At 31.7% G+C, this 18785-nt stretch overlaps 1 protein-coding gene across 4 annotated transcripts in view; it reads left to right on the top strand.

The window, feature by feature from the left end:
* The window catches only part of LOC123693809, a 48649-nt gene that overhangs the window by 23911 nt on the left and 5953 nt on the right, over positions 1-18785 (top strand). For all 4 annotated transcript variants that reach the window (XM_045639039.1, XM_045639040.1, XM_045639038.1 and 1 more), the window contains 2 exons: positions 11233-11441; positions 17576-17711. In XM_045639039.1, coding sequence (XP_045494995.1) covers positions 11233-11441; positions 17576-17711 — 345 coding nt within the window. The remainder of the gene's footprint in view (positions 1-11232; positions 11442-17575; positions 17712-18785) is intronic.

Raw genomic sequence — 18785 nt, 5'->3', positions numbered from 1 at the left:
ATTTGCTTCTATTAAAATATTTACGCTATGTGCCTACAAGTTAAGATGAAACTAGTTTTATACAATTTATCAGCGGATTGATATCTATCTATTGTAAGAGTACAATAGATATTTAGGTTCACTTTTTTTAAGTGCAGACAACTTTTAATATTAATTACAAAATTTTACAAAAAAATATTGCAATGCCATTTGAGTTAAAATCTAACTTCTTTGCTAAATTATGTATAAGTGAAGAAAATAATATTTGATATTTACGGCACCATGTGTCTTTCCAAAGATCTGTGAATAAAACCGTAAGAGTTGTTAATCACATATTTTAATTTAATAATTCCATCCAGAATCGAAACGCGTTTAAAGCATCAATTTATGTATATTGTTTCTATTACAACGCTTACGTATGTCAACAGAATACAAACTTTTGGTGACTTTTCGATTGAAAATTAGGTTGTTTTTTTTAGTATTAATTTAAAATAAGGCGAAAAAATAAATATTTTCAATCAAATAAATTACAATGTATTTGGAACATAATAAAGCAAGTTTCCACCAAATTTCGTAGAAAAAAATAAATATTGAAGTAGATAAAAATAAAAAACCAAAAACTTAGTTTTTTGAATTTTTCACATAAATTTTGAGGTTATGTGAAAAAATTGTAAAAATAAAAGTTATAGATGTTTTTATTTCCTACAACTTTGCCTTTGAACTTTTTTCCGTAGCACTTGTAGTTTTGTCGGAAATCGAGAGAAACCATTTTTTTCTCTTAAAAGCTCCCCCCCTCCCATTTCCCGAACTCGGATTGACCGTAATTTATTTTTACTTTTATTTTTATCATTTTCCCCTCCTTTTCTAATGGGTTTCATCCTACTGTGTTTTTTTTTTGTTTCAAAAATTATCTACTCTAGTCTACTAACGCTGCCTATGTGTAGGAACTCTCGTATGTTATATTCTAAATTAAATAACCTAATTCACTTAGCGCCGAGTTAGTTAGTCTTAAGCGAAGTATTAAATAATTGTAAACTAGGTTAATATTTGATCACATAATGAATTGAAACTACCATAAACAAACTAGAGCTTGTTTTCATTCGTGTATTGGTAATTCGAACACTAAACGTTCATCGCATAAGTATAATTGAAATGTAAATATTTATAGAATGTAGGTACATGCACAATTCATGAATGTTTTTGATATACAACTCCGTTATCGGTTTCATCTAAACATGGCTATCAGGTGATTTTTATTTTTTATCGACTTGGTTCATGTTTTTCGCGTGCAAATGTAACATGTAAAATTCTTTGTATAAAACATAAAACGCTTTTCGTAGTGTATTATATGGCAATATTAATTTTCTTTACACTTACAATATGTACTTGTTGCGCAAAATTAAAAAAATGTGTGCGTGTACTAGTGTACACACGATAGAAGTGAAACTTCTTTATGACCTTATTTTTCAATAATTTACTATATACAACTTTACAGAAACACGTCGGTCGAATCACGCGTGGTAGGGATAAGAAAAGTGGCGCGTAACGGAAAAATGTTACACTAAATTTTTTTCCAACCCCGATAAAGAAGTTTCACTTCAAAAAAGTATAACCTGGATTTTTGGCGCCTAACTACATTTGTTTTCTTCTCGGCTGTTGTTAAATAAAATTTATTGATTAATCTTTACATACCCACGATCAAAAAAGATTAAGCTACTTTAATAATAATTTGTTAACTAAAATTTTGTATTCAAATATAGTAACATTTTCCGTAGAACAATTAACCACATACATGTGCTCAAGGGAATCATAAACTTTCAGAAAATTCATTTACTATCTAATTTAGTATTTATTGTCATTAGTAAAATTTAATTCGCTTCAAAATTGGATCGCGTGTTAACACATATACATAATTATATACGATGTCTATAAAATTTGGCAGATAGGTACTTTTGTTGTAATAGACAAATATTTGAATCTGTATTTTAGTCATAGTCAACTGTAGTTGTATAGTCTGTGTGGTATCTATACTAAAAGTTTGCCCTCTTCAGTCTTCCCGTCTCTTTGGTTCGTGGTGTAATGTCGTGTGCGCACAATAACTTGCTATAAAGTATTCTTATAAAATAAAGTATATTTATCAGCATCCAAAAGTTGTGTTCCAATAATTTTTTCAACAACTTTCACATATTTGAATTTCTTTTCCCTATCATTATTATGTTCTCAGGGGGTGACCCAGTAGCACTCATTCAACTCATTTAACGTCCCTCAGTCATGTTTACTGTTTACAAAACGAACCTCACTTGTTTATCGAACTGATTTTACAAAACAACATTGACTTTAAATTTAAAGCGCCAATTCGATGACCCTCTGACCTGGTTAACTGTATAGAATTATATATTTCAAAATAAACTGTACCAAAACTTCAGAAACTATAATTATTGTACACCACTTTGTTTAAGTTATGCTAATCGGCAAACAAGCGGTATAGGAAAAGCTGTTATAGTTGTGTTGCTTGGTACAAAATTGTGTAAGAACACTTAAATTACGTTTTCATAGTTTGAGCTTATTTATGTAAATTCCTCTAAAGATAGCATATAAGAAATCGTTGAATTTTAATCAGATAGATCCATAAAGTATACAATCGGTCGAATTTTTACACGATACATACTTGGACTCTGTACAAAGAGCCAAGTGATTTTTAACTAATCATAAAACAGGCAAAACACATAGAAATGATCTGGCACAAAAAGTATACTAATATGTCATATATCTTAGAACTAATATTTCAACAGTACTTTATGCCATAATTTAAGTTTATAAATATAAAAAGTAGCTGGTGTCACAAGCCACTGCACTGCTAGCGCTCCGTAAATAATTCAACCTAAATAAACGGTACAAAACGTACGAAACGTTGCACAAAATGGTGACAGGCTGAAAAATAGAAGCTTGTTTTTGTTTCATTGTATTTGTATTTGATAAACGCTTTGTGAATTATCGATATTAATATAAAAAGAATCAAAGAGATTGAACCACATTGGATGAAATAATGATTGTTGGACGTTACAATATATACGATACTAGCTGTTCCCCGCGGTTTCACCCGCATTGCTCCGCTCCTGTTGGTCCTAGCGTGATGATATATAGCCTTCCTTGATAAATGGGCTATCTAACACCGAAAGAATTATTCAAATCGGACCAGTAGTTCCCGAGATTAGCGCGTTCAAACAAACAAACTCTTCAGCTTTATAATATTAGTATAGATAATAAAAATAAAAACTACCTCTTATTGTAGACATAGGCAACCCTTCTATGAATCCGCAATAATTTTGATTGAACTAATAAATATTCGTATACTTCAGATAAAATACAGTCAGTTAATCGATATAAAGTATAAACTATACCTACGTGTATTAAAATAAGAAGAAAAAGTTTCTGAATTGTAAGTAGGTAGCTAAGTTTATTGAACGACTAATTACATTATAATGTGATTTCATCATTATTTACATGTTGCTGTTTTACATTCGAATTTTCAAGTCAAATGCAAATAAAGGCAAATAAGGACGAACCATAATTTTTAAGTTTTTAAAAAATTATAGTTCGTCCTTATTACGTATGTACCTACCTTACCTACAGTCGTATCACACTTATGACTGATTTAAACGAAATCGCTGCACATTTATGAATATGAGAATAATAATACGTATGCATTAAAATATTTTTACTTCCATCTGCTCTCCAAAGCTCGGGTAGGTAAAGTTTTGTGCAACATTTTCTGCTACGTTATATGCTTTCAGGAAAAACCGCATCCGGTCACTCTGTCGTGTTGAATACTAAATTATTTATGATGTTCCAGAGAGATTAAAAACAACAAAATCCAAAAAGAAGCATGTTTATAGCTAGAATAGATACCTATACTTTACCAACAAGTAGGTTGTACCCGCATGTTAAGTGAAACGATTGTTTTTACCTACGCAAATACGCCCACCCTTTAACAATCTAAACGAATTTCCATGTTCAATAATAATAGTCAATAATTGTTATTTTCTTATAAAAAAAACAAAGCTCTTTCGTTCTTCTTTTCTTTATTTTCACATGAACTACACTTGCTTTAACGTTATATTCCACATTTTATTTAAGGTCCTAAATAGTCTCTTGAATAGCAGACAAAACAAACTGAATTATTTATCAGTCTTACTTTGTAGAAGCAAAACCCCTCTAAAACCCGAATACGTTTCGTAAATATCTTTTACTTAGATTTGAAATATGTAGCAAGATGTCCACGTGCATCGCTTAAATATTTTTGCATAAATTGAAAGTTGTATGAAAAAGTGCTTTAAATTGTCATACATTTATTTGTACCACATATAGAGTACCTGTTTTTTTCAACCATGTAGAGACATTTCAAAATATAGGTCGAGTATATCTCGTGCAGCCCCCACTTAGATGTGGGAAGATTAGCATTAGAAAGTCATTACACGTAGCGAGTAATATAACATTTGTTTGTATCCACTTAATTATTTTAATGAGCATATTTTTTATTTAGTCTGCATATATTAACAGTGTGACGCATAATTTAAATAAAACAAATAATTCAGCGTTGACACTCGTTTCAAATGCAAATTTGAGGGATTATTATTAGAATTTCATCTGTATTTAGTGTATCATAGAGAATAATTTACGCTTATTTAGTAGTAGTTAGCTCTTAGTTTTTGTTCTAATAATATAAGTATACAAACTACATACAGTAAAATACGCAAGAGAGGTCTTGCGTATTTTACTGTTCCACCACGTGTCGCGATGATGCATATTATATATTTTGCTACAATGTGTAGTGGCTGTAGAATTTGTAGTGTATAATATTTATTTCTTTATCACTGTGTAAAAATAATCTTTGAAAATAATCAAATTATGACCACGGATATCGATCGGTTATCGAACAGTTCTAATAAAAAACAATTCTAGGTATTGTGTGTAAACCCACGTTAAATATAAATAAAAATGACTACACTAAAGATAAGCAATATAGTCAATTTAAAATATGTTGCAATTTATGACTACAGGTGATTAATTATAGCTCTAGCTATAAATCAAAAGCTAAAGCTATTTAAAGCGATAAAGAAAAATCTATTGAAATGTCTAATGAAATTTTATCTATAATAATTGACAACCGTAATAATAGAAAATGTAGGTATTCAATTCAGTAAATTTGCAGTATTTTTTTCAGCATATAGTTGTCTTTGAAGTAAGAAGTTATTATGTTGCATAGTGGAAAACAGCTAAAGGTTTTAATACGAAAGGGACGCACTTTTACGGCCCTCGAGGGTCTCACTGCTGCTCTCGTAAAGAAGTATTTTATTTTTCCCTTCTACTCCTATACAATCGATGTTTTAAAACTTTCACTATGTCCTTAAGTTCTAGATATAATTAAATAATCAAGTACTCGTTTAATATCAATATTTAAAATAATATTTTATTGAAACGTTCAAATAAGCTATTTATTTTTCTGAAAAGTAAAGTAAAAGATGTGCCAATGGGCGTTAATAAATAAATTTTAAAGAGGTCTATGATATATAATTCAGACACAATGTTGCAAATGAAACCCTCTTTGTATTCCACTGTGCCGCTGGGAATTGATTGTAGGTTGTGTACCTTTAACTTATCAAGTGTTTCTTGGAATGCGTATTATTTGATAAATAGTGTAATCTTGATGAAATGTGTTTATATATATATTTTCTTTTTATATACTTTCCTTCAAATACGTGTAAATTTTGAAAAATTATTCTTATATATATATATATATATATATATATAAGTATATCTATGATTTTTTAATGAATTTTCGATTTTTAACGATACGCCTAAGATATTTATTATTTACAGAATAGATCGATTTTTCAAATTAATTTTAGGCTATAATAGGACGTTTCAAGCAATTAAGCCAGTCTTGAATATATAATAGAAACTAAATTATAATTACCGCATACTTCAGTAGTCTACAAACGCTCAGCTCTATGATCGTAAAGTCTCAACGTAAAGATTACGATCTAAGTTTATTACATCTACGAAAATTATACAAGAAAATGCAATACAATGAAAGATAAACATCTTAATTTAACTTTAATTTGAAATCCTTGCAAACATTACTAGAACGATAGCGTATCGGTGTATCAATATTGCAATCTATATGGACTTAGTTATTCAGCGTAATATTTTGAATAATGTATTACCCTATAATTTATTTAAAACAACGTCACGTGCGCATGGTGTGCGTGATAAAGTCAAACGTGTCGCTTCATTAAAAATTAAAATCTGTCAGTAGCAATGTTCGGCTCTATCTTCTGGTAACGTTAGTATTTCCCTTTCGTACAATAACATCCAACGTAAGAGAATTTAACGTTGGCCTCTGAACAATTCCGGAATCAGAACGAAGGTACAAACATAATACAAAATACATAATTTTCACACCAGCCACGTACTCGCCATTTCAGTGGCACGCGCCGTGTATACCTGCACTTCCGACACTCTCACGGAACAATATCAATAAAACCGTATTATCCTTTTAAAAACCGAATAAAATTAAACAAGAAATATTTATTTTATGGGTTCTCAAACGAGTTCATAAATGACGGAGTAAAGTAAACTGATATAACTGAATGGCAGAAAATCAATATCACTGTGTCAATTTAAATATACAGTATACATATATAATATATCCTATGAGGAAAATTAATGATAATGTATTGAAAGAGCAATTCATAATTCAACACTTACCAAAAAAATATTTGTCATCTTTAATGTGAATAATGTTCTACGTCAATAGGTTCTTATTTATATATCTAGGTACTAATTTTATTATTGTAAGTACATGAATGTAAGCCATAACTCATAACTTTATATATCTGCAGTGCTAGAGACTTCTTGCCACTTTAATGAAGATAATTATTATCTTTTCATAAATAAAACTGTTGAAGTTTAGTTAAATATATTTTCATGGTATCCCTAAAGCATTATTGAATACGGTTTATGTGCAAGTAACATAGACCAGGCAATATTTAAAGTTTTCAATGGATCGAACAGTCGCTCAGAAAGAAACAAAAGATCAACAATAGATATTTCAGCGAAATACGAAACGAAAGCTTTCAAGATATTACAAGAAATTCTTGTAAGAATATTTCTGACAGTAACAATCGTATTTCTATGTAATATATTTCTCTTGCTGGAATTTAAAATTTAAAGGACGATTCGTCTTACTGACGTTCGTGCAGCTTATCTACTGCACTCACCTTTCTATACAACTTGTAAAAATTGAAACATTAATCTTTTAATCGCGAAGTAGAACTCTGTTGATGGCTTTATGTCTGCATGTTACATATCTGAATGTTTAAATCTCTTTGACAATTTAGCCTTATTGTCGTACAAGAATTCAAACACCTACTTATGTTAAAATATCGGTTGTCGTTAAGTAGCGTATTGATTTTGTGACTAAATAAGAACAGACCCACAACAGACCGAATTTCGCTGTCTGCTTAGATATATCTAAGAGTATTTATAGTACCCGTTCTTCAATTGTTCCATTTTCTTTTATTCTTTATACTTTTTCCTTTAAATAAAATATAACGTTTTTTATAAACTGTATATTATAGAAGCTTAGCTCAGAAAGCTCAAGCAGATTACCTACACTCTTAAAAACGCATTTAATATCTGATAAGTATAAATCTACATTTAGTATTAACTATTTACATATATCTAATAGCATACCATTTTTACCATTTTTTCATCATCATCAATACATATAATAAAATTCTAGAAAAGCGGTGTCTGTACAATGAAAATATGGAAAAAAAAAATTAGCAGGTGTTATTAAAATCGATCACAAACCCAAAACTGTAGTTAAAAAAATTTTTGTCTGTTTGTCTGTTTGTCTGTTTGTCTGTTTGTCTGTTTGTCTGTTTGTCTGTTTGTCTGTTTGTCTGTTTGTCTGTTTGTCTGTTTGTCTGTATGTTCGTGCACGCTAATCTTAGAAACGGCTTATCCGATTTAGATGCGGTTTTCACTAATATATTGGAGTAATCTTCATTTAACATTTAGTGTTTATTTCATGTCAATCGGTTCGTAAACAAAAAAGTTATGACCATTTAAGTATTCACGGCGAACATTTGCTAAGGCATTCTATTTATTGTACACTGTACAGTGTACGATATAAGTTATCTGTTACAGTTATTCCTATAAATGTCCAGGTGATCATATCGAAAGTCCCCAAGGGTGGGGGGGAGAGGGGTAAGCTGAAGTAGTAGGGGGGAAGGGGTCAAATTAGAATTATGTTTTTTCTAGGTAAATTTTATACATAAAATGTCCTTTAAATTATGTCGATTGTCGTATTATATTTTTAACTCCCGACGCAAAAAGATGGGTGATGAGTGTTTGACAACTATATGTGTATAATACATGTTTGTGCTACCGTAGCTCGCTAACAGGTAATCCGAATTTGATGCGGTTTTTTTTTGTTAGGCAGCATATTTTCAGACGCTGGTTCTTAGATAAAGTGTACTTATCAAAATAGGTTCATCCATTTATTATATCTAGGTATATAGGGGTAAAAGTGAAATGAAAGTGAACGACCAAATGAAAGTAACAATAAGTCAAATTTTATCAAAATCGGTTCATCCATTTATTTGATATAGGTATAAAAGTGGTAATAAAAAAATGAATTTTGTCAAATATACTCAAGTGACATATCAAATGAAAGTGCATGACGTGTAAAGTATAATTAGACATATTTAATCAAAATCAGTTCATCCATTTATTATACCTATATATGGGTAAAAGTGGGAATGAAAAAAACGAATATTGTCAAATATGAAAGTGCATAACGGGTGAAGTACAGTTAGTTATATTTTTATCCAATTCGGTTAATCCATTTATTAGATTACAGCGGTAAAAGTGGAAATGAACAATAATCGAATGTGGTCAAATAATATACTCAAGCGGGGCATATGAAAGGGCAAAGTGTGAATTACAATTAGTCATATTTTATCGAAATCGGTTCATCCGTTTATTACATTTAGGGCACTTTAGGGGCGACAGTGGGTATGAATAAACCAAATGGAGCATCAAACGACAGGATATGACGTGTACAATGTACCTACATATAGGTACAATTACGTATAGATATGGTTTACATCAAAATCGGTTCTGCCATTTACTAGGGGTGGAAAGGAAAGGGTTAAAAATCTGTGAAAGAAGAGGAGATATGGGAGCGAGAGGATAGCCACACCCTGGAAATTTTGAACTCTACTCAAAGCCACATAGGCCTGGCCCTTGGAATTTTTTTTTCCTAAATATACAACTTCTTTTGCCACTGTGGTCCATTACAATTTGGGCACGGTTACGGCCCAAATCAATATGATGTAGGAATGTAATATGGAGGTACATTTGATAGTTCGGTCTCGCTCACTTGAAAATATTACATGAAAATAAGAAACAGAAGTTTAAAAATTTAAAAATTAAAAAAAAAATCCCAAAGCAACGAAGATAAAGGAATAAATCATTTTTCAAACTTCCCGACGATCTTAAAAATTAAGTACCATTCTAAAAAAAAATATTTATAGAGGTATATATGATATTATATTATGATAATGTTGGCATGGCAGCCCCGACGACTTTGTTTTTTTTATAAATATTTAAAATGGTATTTATTTTTAAAGATCGTCGGGAAGTTTGTGAAATTATTTATTCCTTTTTCTATGCACTTTTCTTCGTTGCGTTGGTTTTTTTTTTATTTAATTTTTATTGCACGGTCTAAACGGTTTAGTTACTACAGGCGTGAGACAGGAAAGATCTGATTTGGATTTGGTGCTGGATTTGATAAGAACTGAGTATCGATTAAGCTGATCAGTTGCTGCACGATACATTGTTAATAACATCCATACAAGGAAGGAAGAAATTTGCTCGCCTCCCCCCTGGTGCTTAAAAATAATATGACATAATGTAAAAGAAATACATAGAAAATTAATAAAGGCATTTATTTTTTTTTTATTTTTTAGCACAGTTCGGTAATAAATTTTACTATCAGTTCTTTTAATTATTTATGGTAGTACGTGTTTACTCAATAATTAAGTTAATTAGTAACCACTATGCAGTCACTATTCCACGCGGACGAAGTCGCGGGCACAGCTAGTATAAATATATATCTAATAGTTTAATTAGTTATAATTAAGTAAGGATAAAGTTTAATAAAATTAAATAAATCGTTTTACATTTGGAGCTTTTCTAATATTAGTCCTATAACGACATTAAATTGTTTGTTGACTATCAGAGAAACTCAGAAATTTTTCTCAATGACAAGCATAATAAAAAAATTAACTGTGAATAATAAAGGATAGGGCTGTAATTGATAACGGCGGCATTGTACCTCTGCGTACCAACTAGAGAGTTGCATAGTTGAGGCGGAACTCATAAACCGTGCAAATCATAACAACGCCGGGAATGGTTTACGGCACGCAAAGAGGATGCGATACTTTTACGTGTTTCCATTTCCGTAGATTGCAAATTACACTACACCTCACTGTTTCGTTCGCAAATTTGATATATCCAATATGAAATCCGTTTGCTACACGATACTTTCGCGTTCATTCGATTTTCCGTCCGCAATTTCATTTTTGAACGAGAAAAGATTGAGTGAGAGTTTGACTCGTGGAAGTAAGAACTAAGAATACAATTAATAATTTGCTTGTTCGTTGTTATTGCGTACATACAGTTTAAGCTTTTCTGTCAACTTGCTAATTCTTATCTCGAACTCCCTCTACGAATACAAACATAACATTGTGTATTCATGCAAATTGTGTAAGATTTTACTACATTTTCTAGGTAATGTGACATTAAAATTAATCATAACTAATAGTAAATTAATGATTTTTATAAACATGTCAATATATTTTATTTTGAAATATATAACATAACCGTACTCTTACTGTCAGAATAACATATAACAACAAGTACAATATAATAATAAATTAAAGTACCGAAAATTTAACCGCATAAAAGAGCCCAGTAAATTTTACATTTTAGGCATTCGGTTCTTAAAAAAGAAATTTAGAACGCTTGTTAAAATACGGAATGGGGATTAGTTGTTGTGGTGCGTTCATTCCGTAAAAAAAGCAAAAAAGGAAATCTACGTTCAACTGGCGAGCTATTTTTAACGAGCTTTTAGCGTGATATGTCACCAGCATTAAGCATTCCCTTTGTTTCTTTCAGCGCGTGGTCACACAGAAGTGCGCGTGGAGCTCCAAATGGAGAGATGGGCAGCCCGAGGGGGCTCCGTCCGGCTTCGCTGCGTTCACGACGTGCCTCCCCACCTCCTTGATAAGGTCGTCTTCCTTCGCCACGGCACCAAGATCTTCCAATACATTAGGAACAGGAAACCGCCGTACAGGAACTTCACGACGCCCGGCGCTGTACTTAATGTTAGTGAGAGGTTTTATCGTTTTTACCTTAATTATTCATGTAATTAGAGGGCTATAGAAGTAGCAATAAAGAAAGACGCTGTATTGTTCTATTCTCTCGTTACTTATATATTTCTTAATGTACCTACTGGGGCATAGAGAAAAGATTACGTACCTCAGAAATATTTACATTTTAAAAACAACGTAAACCGCACAACAAACAAGAAAGAAACAACTAGACATCATGTCAAGTTCACATCCAAATCCATCCACGAACCAAAACAAAGACGTAATAGTTGATCAGATGATACATTACAAAAGTAGAAGTAGCCTGATAAAAATCTACGGAATAGTATTTACACAATAATCACAGTTGTAAGACGGGGAGGGTCGGGTTGCCCTCTCCCGTGACACTATTATGGGGCTGACACCCGCAACCAACGGTCATAAATGAAGGAAATTGCAACATTTTCCCCGTATTACAAGGCAACACTAATTTATTTATGCGACAGTAATTCTCGACGGATATAATAACATTTTATGATTTACGATGCCATATTAGTCTAAACACTTTGTAAGATTTATATGAAAGTTATGATGTATTTTACGTTCTTCGTTATTATTTTTTTGACCGATCTGAATTTATAATTAATATTTTGCTTATTGAATACGTACCTTCTTTAGTAGACGGAAAAAATAGTCATTCCATTTTTCCTAAATATCCTTATACAACAAAACAAAACAACACATTTTTAGGTGTGTAGAGTCAAATTTATTCTGAATAGAGTTGACCACAATAAATAAAATTATTCAGACTTAGAATTTATTTCCATTACGTGTACAGGTATCTCATACACTCTCATACATAACTCCTTTGATTGAAATTTTATATGATCTCGTGCTTTTATTTATAAAACGGAAAAGCTGAAATTTATACGTATGAAATATTACAAGTTGCTATTTATAACTCACTCTCCAAATTAAGAGGCCGGCGGACGACAATTTTTCCATACAAACGTAATACCAAAATAATTTTCAGTTTGAGCATATTTCCACTTTATTGTGCTGTTATTCGGAATAAGACAGTATTTATCTAGGTTCCCATATTATTTTTATTGCAAAATACTTAAATACAACGAATTGTAAACGATTTGTATTTCTCACATTTATAAAGTATAAATGATATGTTTTCTACTCATCCATTCTGTAATAAAAACGGCAATATTCTTAATGTAATGTAATTCGAAACATGGTTTACATTGTTAAGTTACACAATATGCAAAAAAAATTGGAAAAGCATTGAGTTTTCATTCATCGTTTTTGGTATTACGGCACACGTTCAAATTAATCACAAATTTTCATCGGTCGTCGTGCTGTCGCATCAAGCACAATATACAGATACATACAGTAAACTTCATAGTATAGAAAAAAGTTTGTATGTGTTGGTAATATTTTCGATGTGTGAAAACCACGTCACCACTTTGTCAAGCACAAGCCTGTCAAACTATTTTCTTTTTCATCCTAAAACAAAAAGGTGGTTCTATGCTCGTATAATAATAATTTTAATTTATTTTTGCATATTTTGTGTTTTTTAGTTTAATTTAATTTATCGTTTTACATAGATATAATTAAGTAGGTATACCTAAATACAAGTATTGTTAATTCTGGTTTAAAATAATTTGCGCCTGTAATCACTACATATATTAGCAACATAATAAATTTTCTAGTGTATCAATTTTTTTTTCTACGAATTTATTTAGGTAGCTCAGTCGGCCGCGAAAATCCCAATATTTTAAATATTTTTTTAAAAATCGTGTTTTTAAAATAAAACTCTGGGTGTTCTACTCGTGTAAAGAGAAGCTCCTTAGATATTTCCGATAAAAAAGGGTCAAAGGATGTCACTTTTTTGCGCCTAAAAGTAAAAACATATAGTGCATTGTGCGTGCGTATTTTTTGCCAATTGTATTGTAATATTTCTGACTAGCTTCCACCCGCGTCTCCATCCGCGCGGATGTCGGTCTTCGCGTGGATGGTTTATTTCTCCATTTTGAGTTACTCTGACAATAACATCTTATAAAAAAAAGTATCCACTGCGGCTAACGCAACGTGTGTTCGCGGTTCTACAGAACAACGTCTATGGATAAAACTGAAAAATTAAGATTATTTTTTTCCACGTGTCCAGGATAAAAAGTATCTAAAAGTATATATTGTATGCCCAGGATAATAAAGTATAATTATTATGCCAAGTTTCATCGAAATCGAACTGTTAGTTTTCACGTGATGTCAGCATACAGACAGACAGACAGACGGACAGACAAAAATTTTTTTAATCACATATTTGGGTTTGATATCGATCCAGTAACACCCCCTGCTATTTACTTTTTCGATATTTTCAATGTACAGAATTGACCCTTCTACAGATTTTTTTATTATATATGTATAGAGTACCTATAGATTATATTTGCGAGAAAAATGTACCCTGATTTTTACAGCTATATTTTTTTTCTACAAAGCCTAGATGTTTAGATATTATTGAAGACTAGATTTTCGCTTCACCCGCGTTTGCAAAGGAAAACCCGCATAGTTCCCGTTCCCGTGGGATTTTCGGGATAAAAATCCTATGTGTTAATCTAAGTTACCTATGCGATCTAAGTTATATATGCGTATATATGTGTGCTAAATTTCATTGTAATCGGTTCAGTAGTTTTTACGTGAAAGAGTCAAACATCCATACATCCATACAAACTTTCGCATTTATATATTATTACTAGTAGGATATAAGTGTTGTAGAGAAATTTCCTTAAAACGCATTGCTATTCTGCACATACACTTACGATTGCCCAAAGTTTGCTGCAAAAATAAAGTAAATAAGAAACATTATATTCCTAAATAAAAAGAAAATATGCGTTTGTCAATATGAATGAATGGTACACTCACACAACTACACACTATTCACACAAATTCACGCGCGGCTTCGGCGGGAATTGTGCAACAGAGACAACAATATTCGAGCGTATTTTGCCTTCACTTCGAATTGCAGTTGGCAGCGGCCTCCGCCGGACTCTTAAATGTAGCTATTAAAATTGTCACGTATTCATAAGTAGTACCTACTTTCGCAAGTTTGTGAGGATGTGTATGTGTGTGTTTGTTACTCACACGCAATTACCACTGAACCGATTACCTACAGTGAAATTTAGCAAACATAAAGAGCGTAACTTGTATTAACACATAGGATAAGTTTTATCCTGGAAATCCCACGGGAACTGGAACTATGCGGGGGTTTCTTTGAAAAAGCGGGTGAAGCCGCGGGCGGAAAGTTAGTGATTAATAAATGTAGGATAGCGATTACTTGATTAGATGAGTTACCAAATCGACTATTTAACTACAGCAATTGTAGTTAATAGTACCTAGTTGACACTTTGACACTAAAATCGAGTGTTTATCTTAAAATGATACATGATTTGAGTTAAAAACTTGTTATATATTGAATTTTATGCTACAATATTCCAAAATATCCTTATTCACTTCAAACACGGACGTGCGAGGAATCCAGTACGCCTTAATTCATACACTCGCTTTAAACGTCATTCACATGCCCTAAGTTGCGAAATGTAAGCCATTTGCAAACACTCCAGAATGTATGGACTCACCTTAAAAGCTAGAAGTGGGGATGCCGTCAGGGTAATAGCCCGGCTGGAGTTAATTTTCCGGGTCGGCGTTGGGTGAGGTAGCCATACTTTAAGGAACATTATGCACTATGTTCATACTTCTTTGATGTTCGGTTAAACGCCAAGACCTAGCAAGTGTGGTGACAGGTCAAAAATAAAAGACATTGTTCTCTTTTACACTATTAGATAGTTTTATCAATAGAAGAAATGTAAAGCAGCTATGATTTAACGGTGAAGGTATAAGGGAAGATACTACTAGATTCAACTTCCGACTGAATCACAATTGAATTCAGTCTTTTTTTGTTCATGCTTATCTACGTTTACATTTTAACAGTATGAGTGCCAAAAAAATCTCATCCTGTAAGAAAATGTGATGAGCACAAATAAAAAATATGCAAAATCTGTTCGTATAACATGCAGACACCCTATATAAAGTTTCTCATCAACGCCCTGTTCACCGTTTAGTTGAAACGTCTTAATGAATTAGAAGATCTCAGCTTGCAACTTCACGAAAATTACGGTAATAGCCGAGTTGTTAGCCGTCTAGGAAGTTAACATTTTTTTTACGAGCTGTGGCATGCAGCGACCTTTTTTGTTTCGTTTAATTAATTACTCATTTCATCTTGTTTCTCGCACAAATGATAATCCAATCACAAAAACACGATTGTAATGAAAATAAACCGTGTCAAGTAATGATCAACATATTTGCAATATTTGACTGTTGAATGTTCTGTACATCAATTTAAAATTATAAAAGCTCGTTTAACTGATAATAACTGGTAGGAAACTGGAAATGCGTAACAATGGAGTGAAAACGCACAATAGCGATTCATTCCAACGCCCATCATTCTTCCAAAACTCATACATTCTATGTCTTTTATCTTCTAAATTTACTGCAGTATACAATATAAACGTAGCTATATATTTATAATAAATCATAATTTAAATTCAATCATATTTAGTTACGAAAAACAAAGAAAGAATAAAACAGAATGGTTTAATTCGTTCTTGCAAATTTTTTGGTAAAAGAATTTTCAGAGCATACTTGAACCTTTTTAAGATGAAATCTCATTCCTATTACCCTACACTTATGAGGATTGGCAAATAGCCTTCATTACATTTTTTTAAAACAATTTTAGAAACATGACCCTATTCTAAAAGTTTTCTTGCAATAAAAATTAAAGTTTTAAAACCATAAAAATTCAACTCTTATAAAAAGCAGTCAACATTTAGATATATTATACCAAAATAATTGAAATTACTGATTACTACAGCTCGTAAAGTAGATTTCAGTTAAAAAAATCCTGGTTGACATTTTACTGAAACATCATGGGCAGCTGGTGGCGCAATTTTGAAATTATAATTCCGAAAAAGTAAATAGATGAGCTTAAAATGCAGGCTTGTAAATTTACAGTAGGTAGGCGTTTTTCCTCATTTATATCGGTTCAAGTGAAGTCAATCAGATAAAAAAACAGTGTTGGAAAAGCGCATTTAATTTAATTCGGTTTACCTTACATTCTGTTGCATGTACCCGTCTCATTTGAGCGTGAGGGCGTAACAGGTCGACCTCGCTTCCAGGTCAGTCTGGGAATTACTGATAGACTAAGTGCAAGACCCTGACTTCAATACATAAAAAATACAAGCTTTTATTTTAAGCACATTTTAGAATATTAATTAAGACTTGTATTGTAATTGGAGCGTTGTTTTGGTTTTAATGAGCGTTTGGAATTAAAAATAGGAAAGCTTGCAGTTGCAACTTGCAGTGTACGTAGAATATAATAATACCTAATACCTTAATATCAATATACTTATATCTATCAATACGATACGTACCAACATCACAAAGCAATATCATAATTTAATTGGATGTGGTTTAAAATATAGGTAAGTAACTATTTTTTCTTTTATCTTCTTAAAACACCGGGAAGATCCTCTTGCTTCGTTTACGAATAGAATTGTGATAAATAAAGGAGCCATTACAATTGAAGTCATTATCAATAGCTAAAATAATACATAAACATAGCATTCTATTCTACTCTTCTACTAAACCTCTGATAATATATCCTCGATTTCGACACATTTCGACTTATATTCCTTACTTTTTACTTATATTGTGCAAAAGAGGGTTTTCATTCGCGTCACAACGAAGCGATTTTATTAAAAGTTTTTTGTCTCTGAAAATAGTGCTAGCTAGTGCTAGAGATTGACATAAACTTCCCACAGTGAAACATCTCATTCATACATTCCCATTCCCATTCATTCAAATTCCCATGGGTGTACTTATAGAATGATAAATTGAGAACTAGATTTACCATAAACTGTTTAATAGTCACACAAAAATGAATGACAAAAACACCTAGATAGCTGATAGAATACACATTACCACCACTATCCAGTACTAACATTTAGTAAAATGTATCGCAAAGTCCGTTAAACTTATTATGGCGAGAAAATTCCTTAATAAATAGATTATTCCATATTTTACAGATCGCTCTCGCAACAGAGAACTCCATAATCCTGCAGAACCTTGACTTCGCAGCGAGCGGCAGCTACTCGTGTGAAGTATCCCTTGACACACCTATCTACACAAAAGCGTCTCCTGAAAAGCAACTTACAGTATTCCGTATGTAAACCTTTGTTTCGCTGCCTTTAATCTAATATTGAGCGTGTTATTATAATCACTTTATGTAAGGCATTCGATAATGTCATTTTCTTGTTACAATTTTTTTATATTCATGTAAGTAGGTAGGAGCGCGTACTTCAGCTTCATGGTGGCTTTCTGTTCACATTTCTATCCATCTAATTACGTATTTATTTTTTATGCTAGATGTACTATAAAAATAATAGGCTTAGTAGTCATACAAATATATTTAATTCATAAATAAATCCAAGAAACAACATCTTAAATGATGGTACTTTGACAAAGTTATATTATGTAGGTAGTTAAATGTTAACTTTTCTTCATAATATTTTATTTTTTATCTTCTGCCTAAATTTAACTAAAATTAAAGCATAAAACATATCCTGAAAGTTATGATTTCGTGTTTAGGTAGATACCACATAGATACGTATACCTATAATTAAAAATAAATATGGGCTCATGTACTTAGCACATTCTTAAAAAATACGTTAGTGGTTTATTCTTTTTATCAGACACTAGCTGTTGCCCGCAGCTTCGCTTGGGTGGAAACTATATAGATTACATTTTGCACTAAATTAAAATAATTTCAAATTTTATTTTAATTTAGTGCAAAAAATAATGTCTGACGCATTACATTGCCATTTGCCACAGTACAGCGAACTTGCACGTAAAAGGATTTATTGACACAGATATAAAAACATTTAACTCGATTTTATGTTCCAAAAATTATAATTAAATTGTGTCACATGAAATTGCACATGGATACGCGTCATCGTGCGCAGCGAACAGTTGCAATTCATCTATAATATAATTCTGGTGATGAAGTTACAGTGTGTTCTCAAAAAATAATAAAAAATTATCAAAAACACTTGAAGTTGGTTGTCTTGGTTGAATTGAATAAAGAGAAAAGATTAGATTATATAGAAGCCTCTCGAGACCCCTCACGATTTGAAATGCAGTGATGTAATATTAATATAATACAATATAGCGCAAATATTCGCGTGTAGTTACTTCCCTGATGCGAGTTTGACCCAATTCGTGCAAAGGCAATTCTCA

Source organism: Colias croceus, chromosome 8 (assembly GCF_905220415.1).
Source record: "Colias croceus chromosome 8, ilColCroc2.1".
In the NCBI taxonomy this organism is placed as follows: Eukaryota; Metazoa; Arthropoda; class Insecta; order Lepidoptera; family Pieridae; genus Colias; species Colias croceus.
The sequence above is the reverse complement of the archived record's forward strand: the minus strand, read 5'-3'. Positions and strand labels throughout refer to the sequence as shown.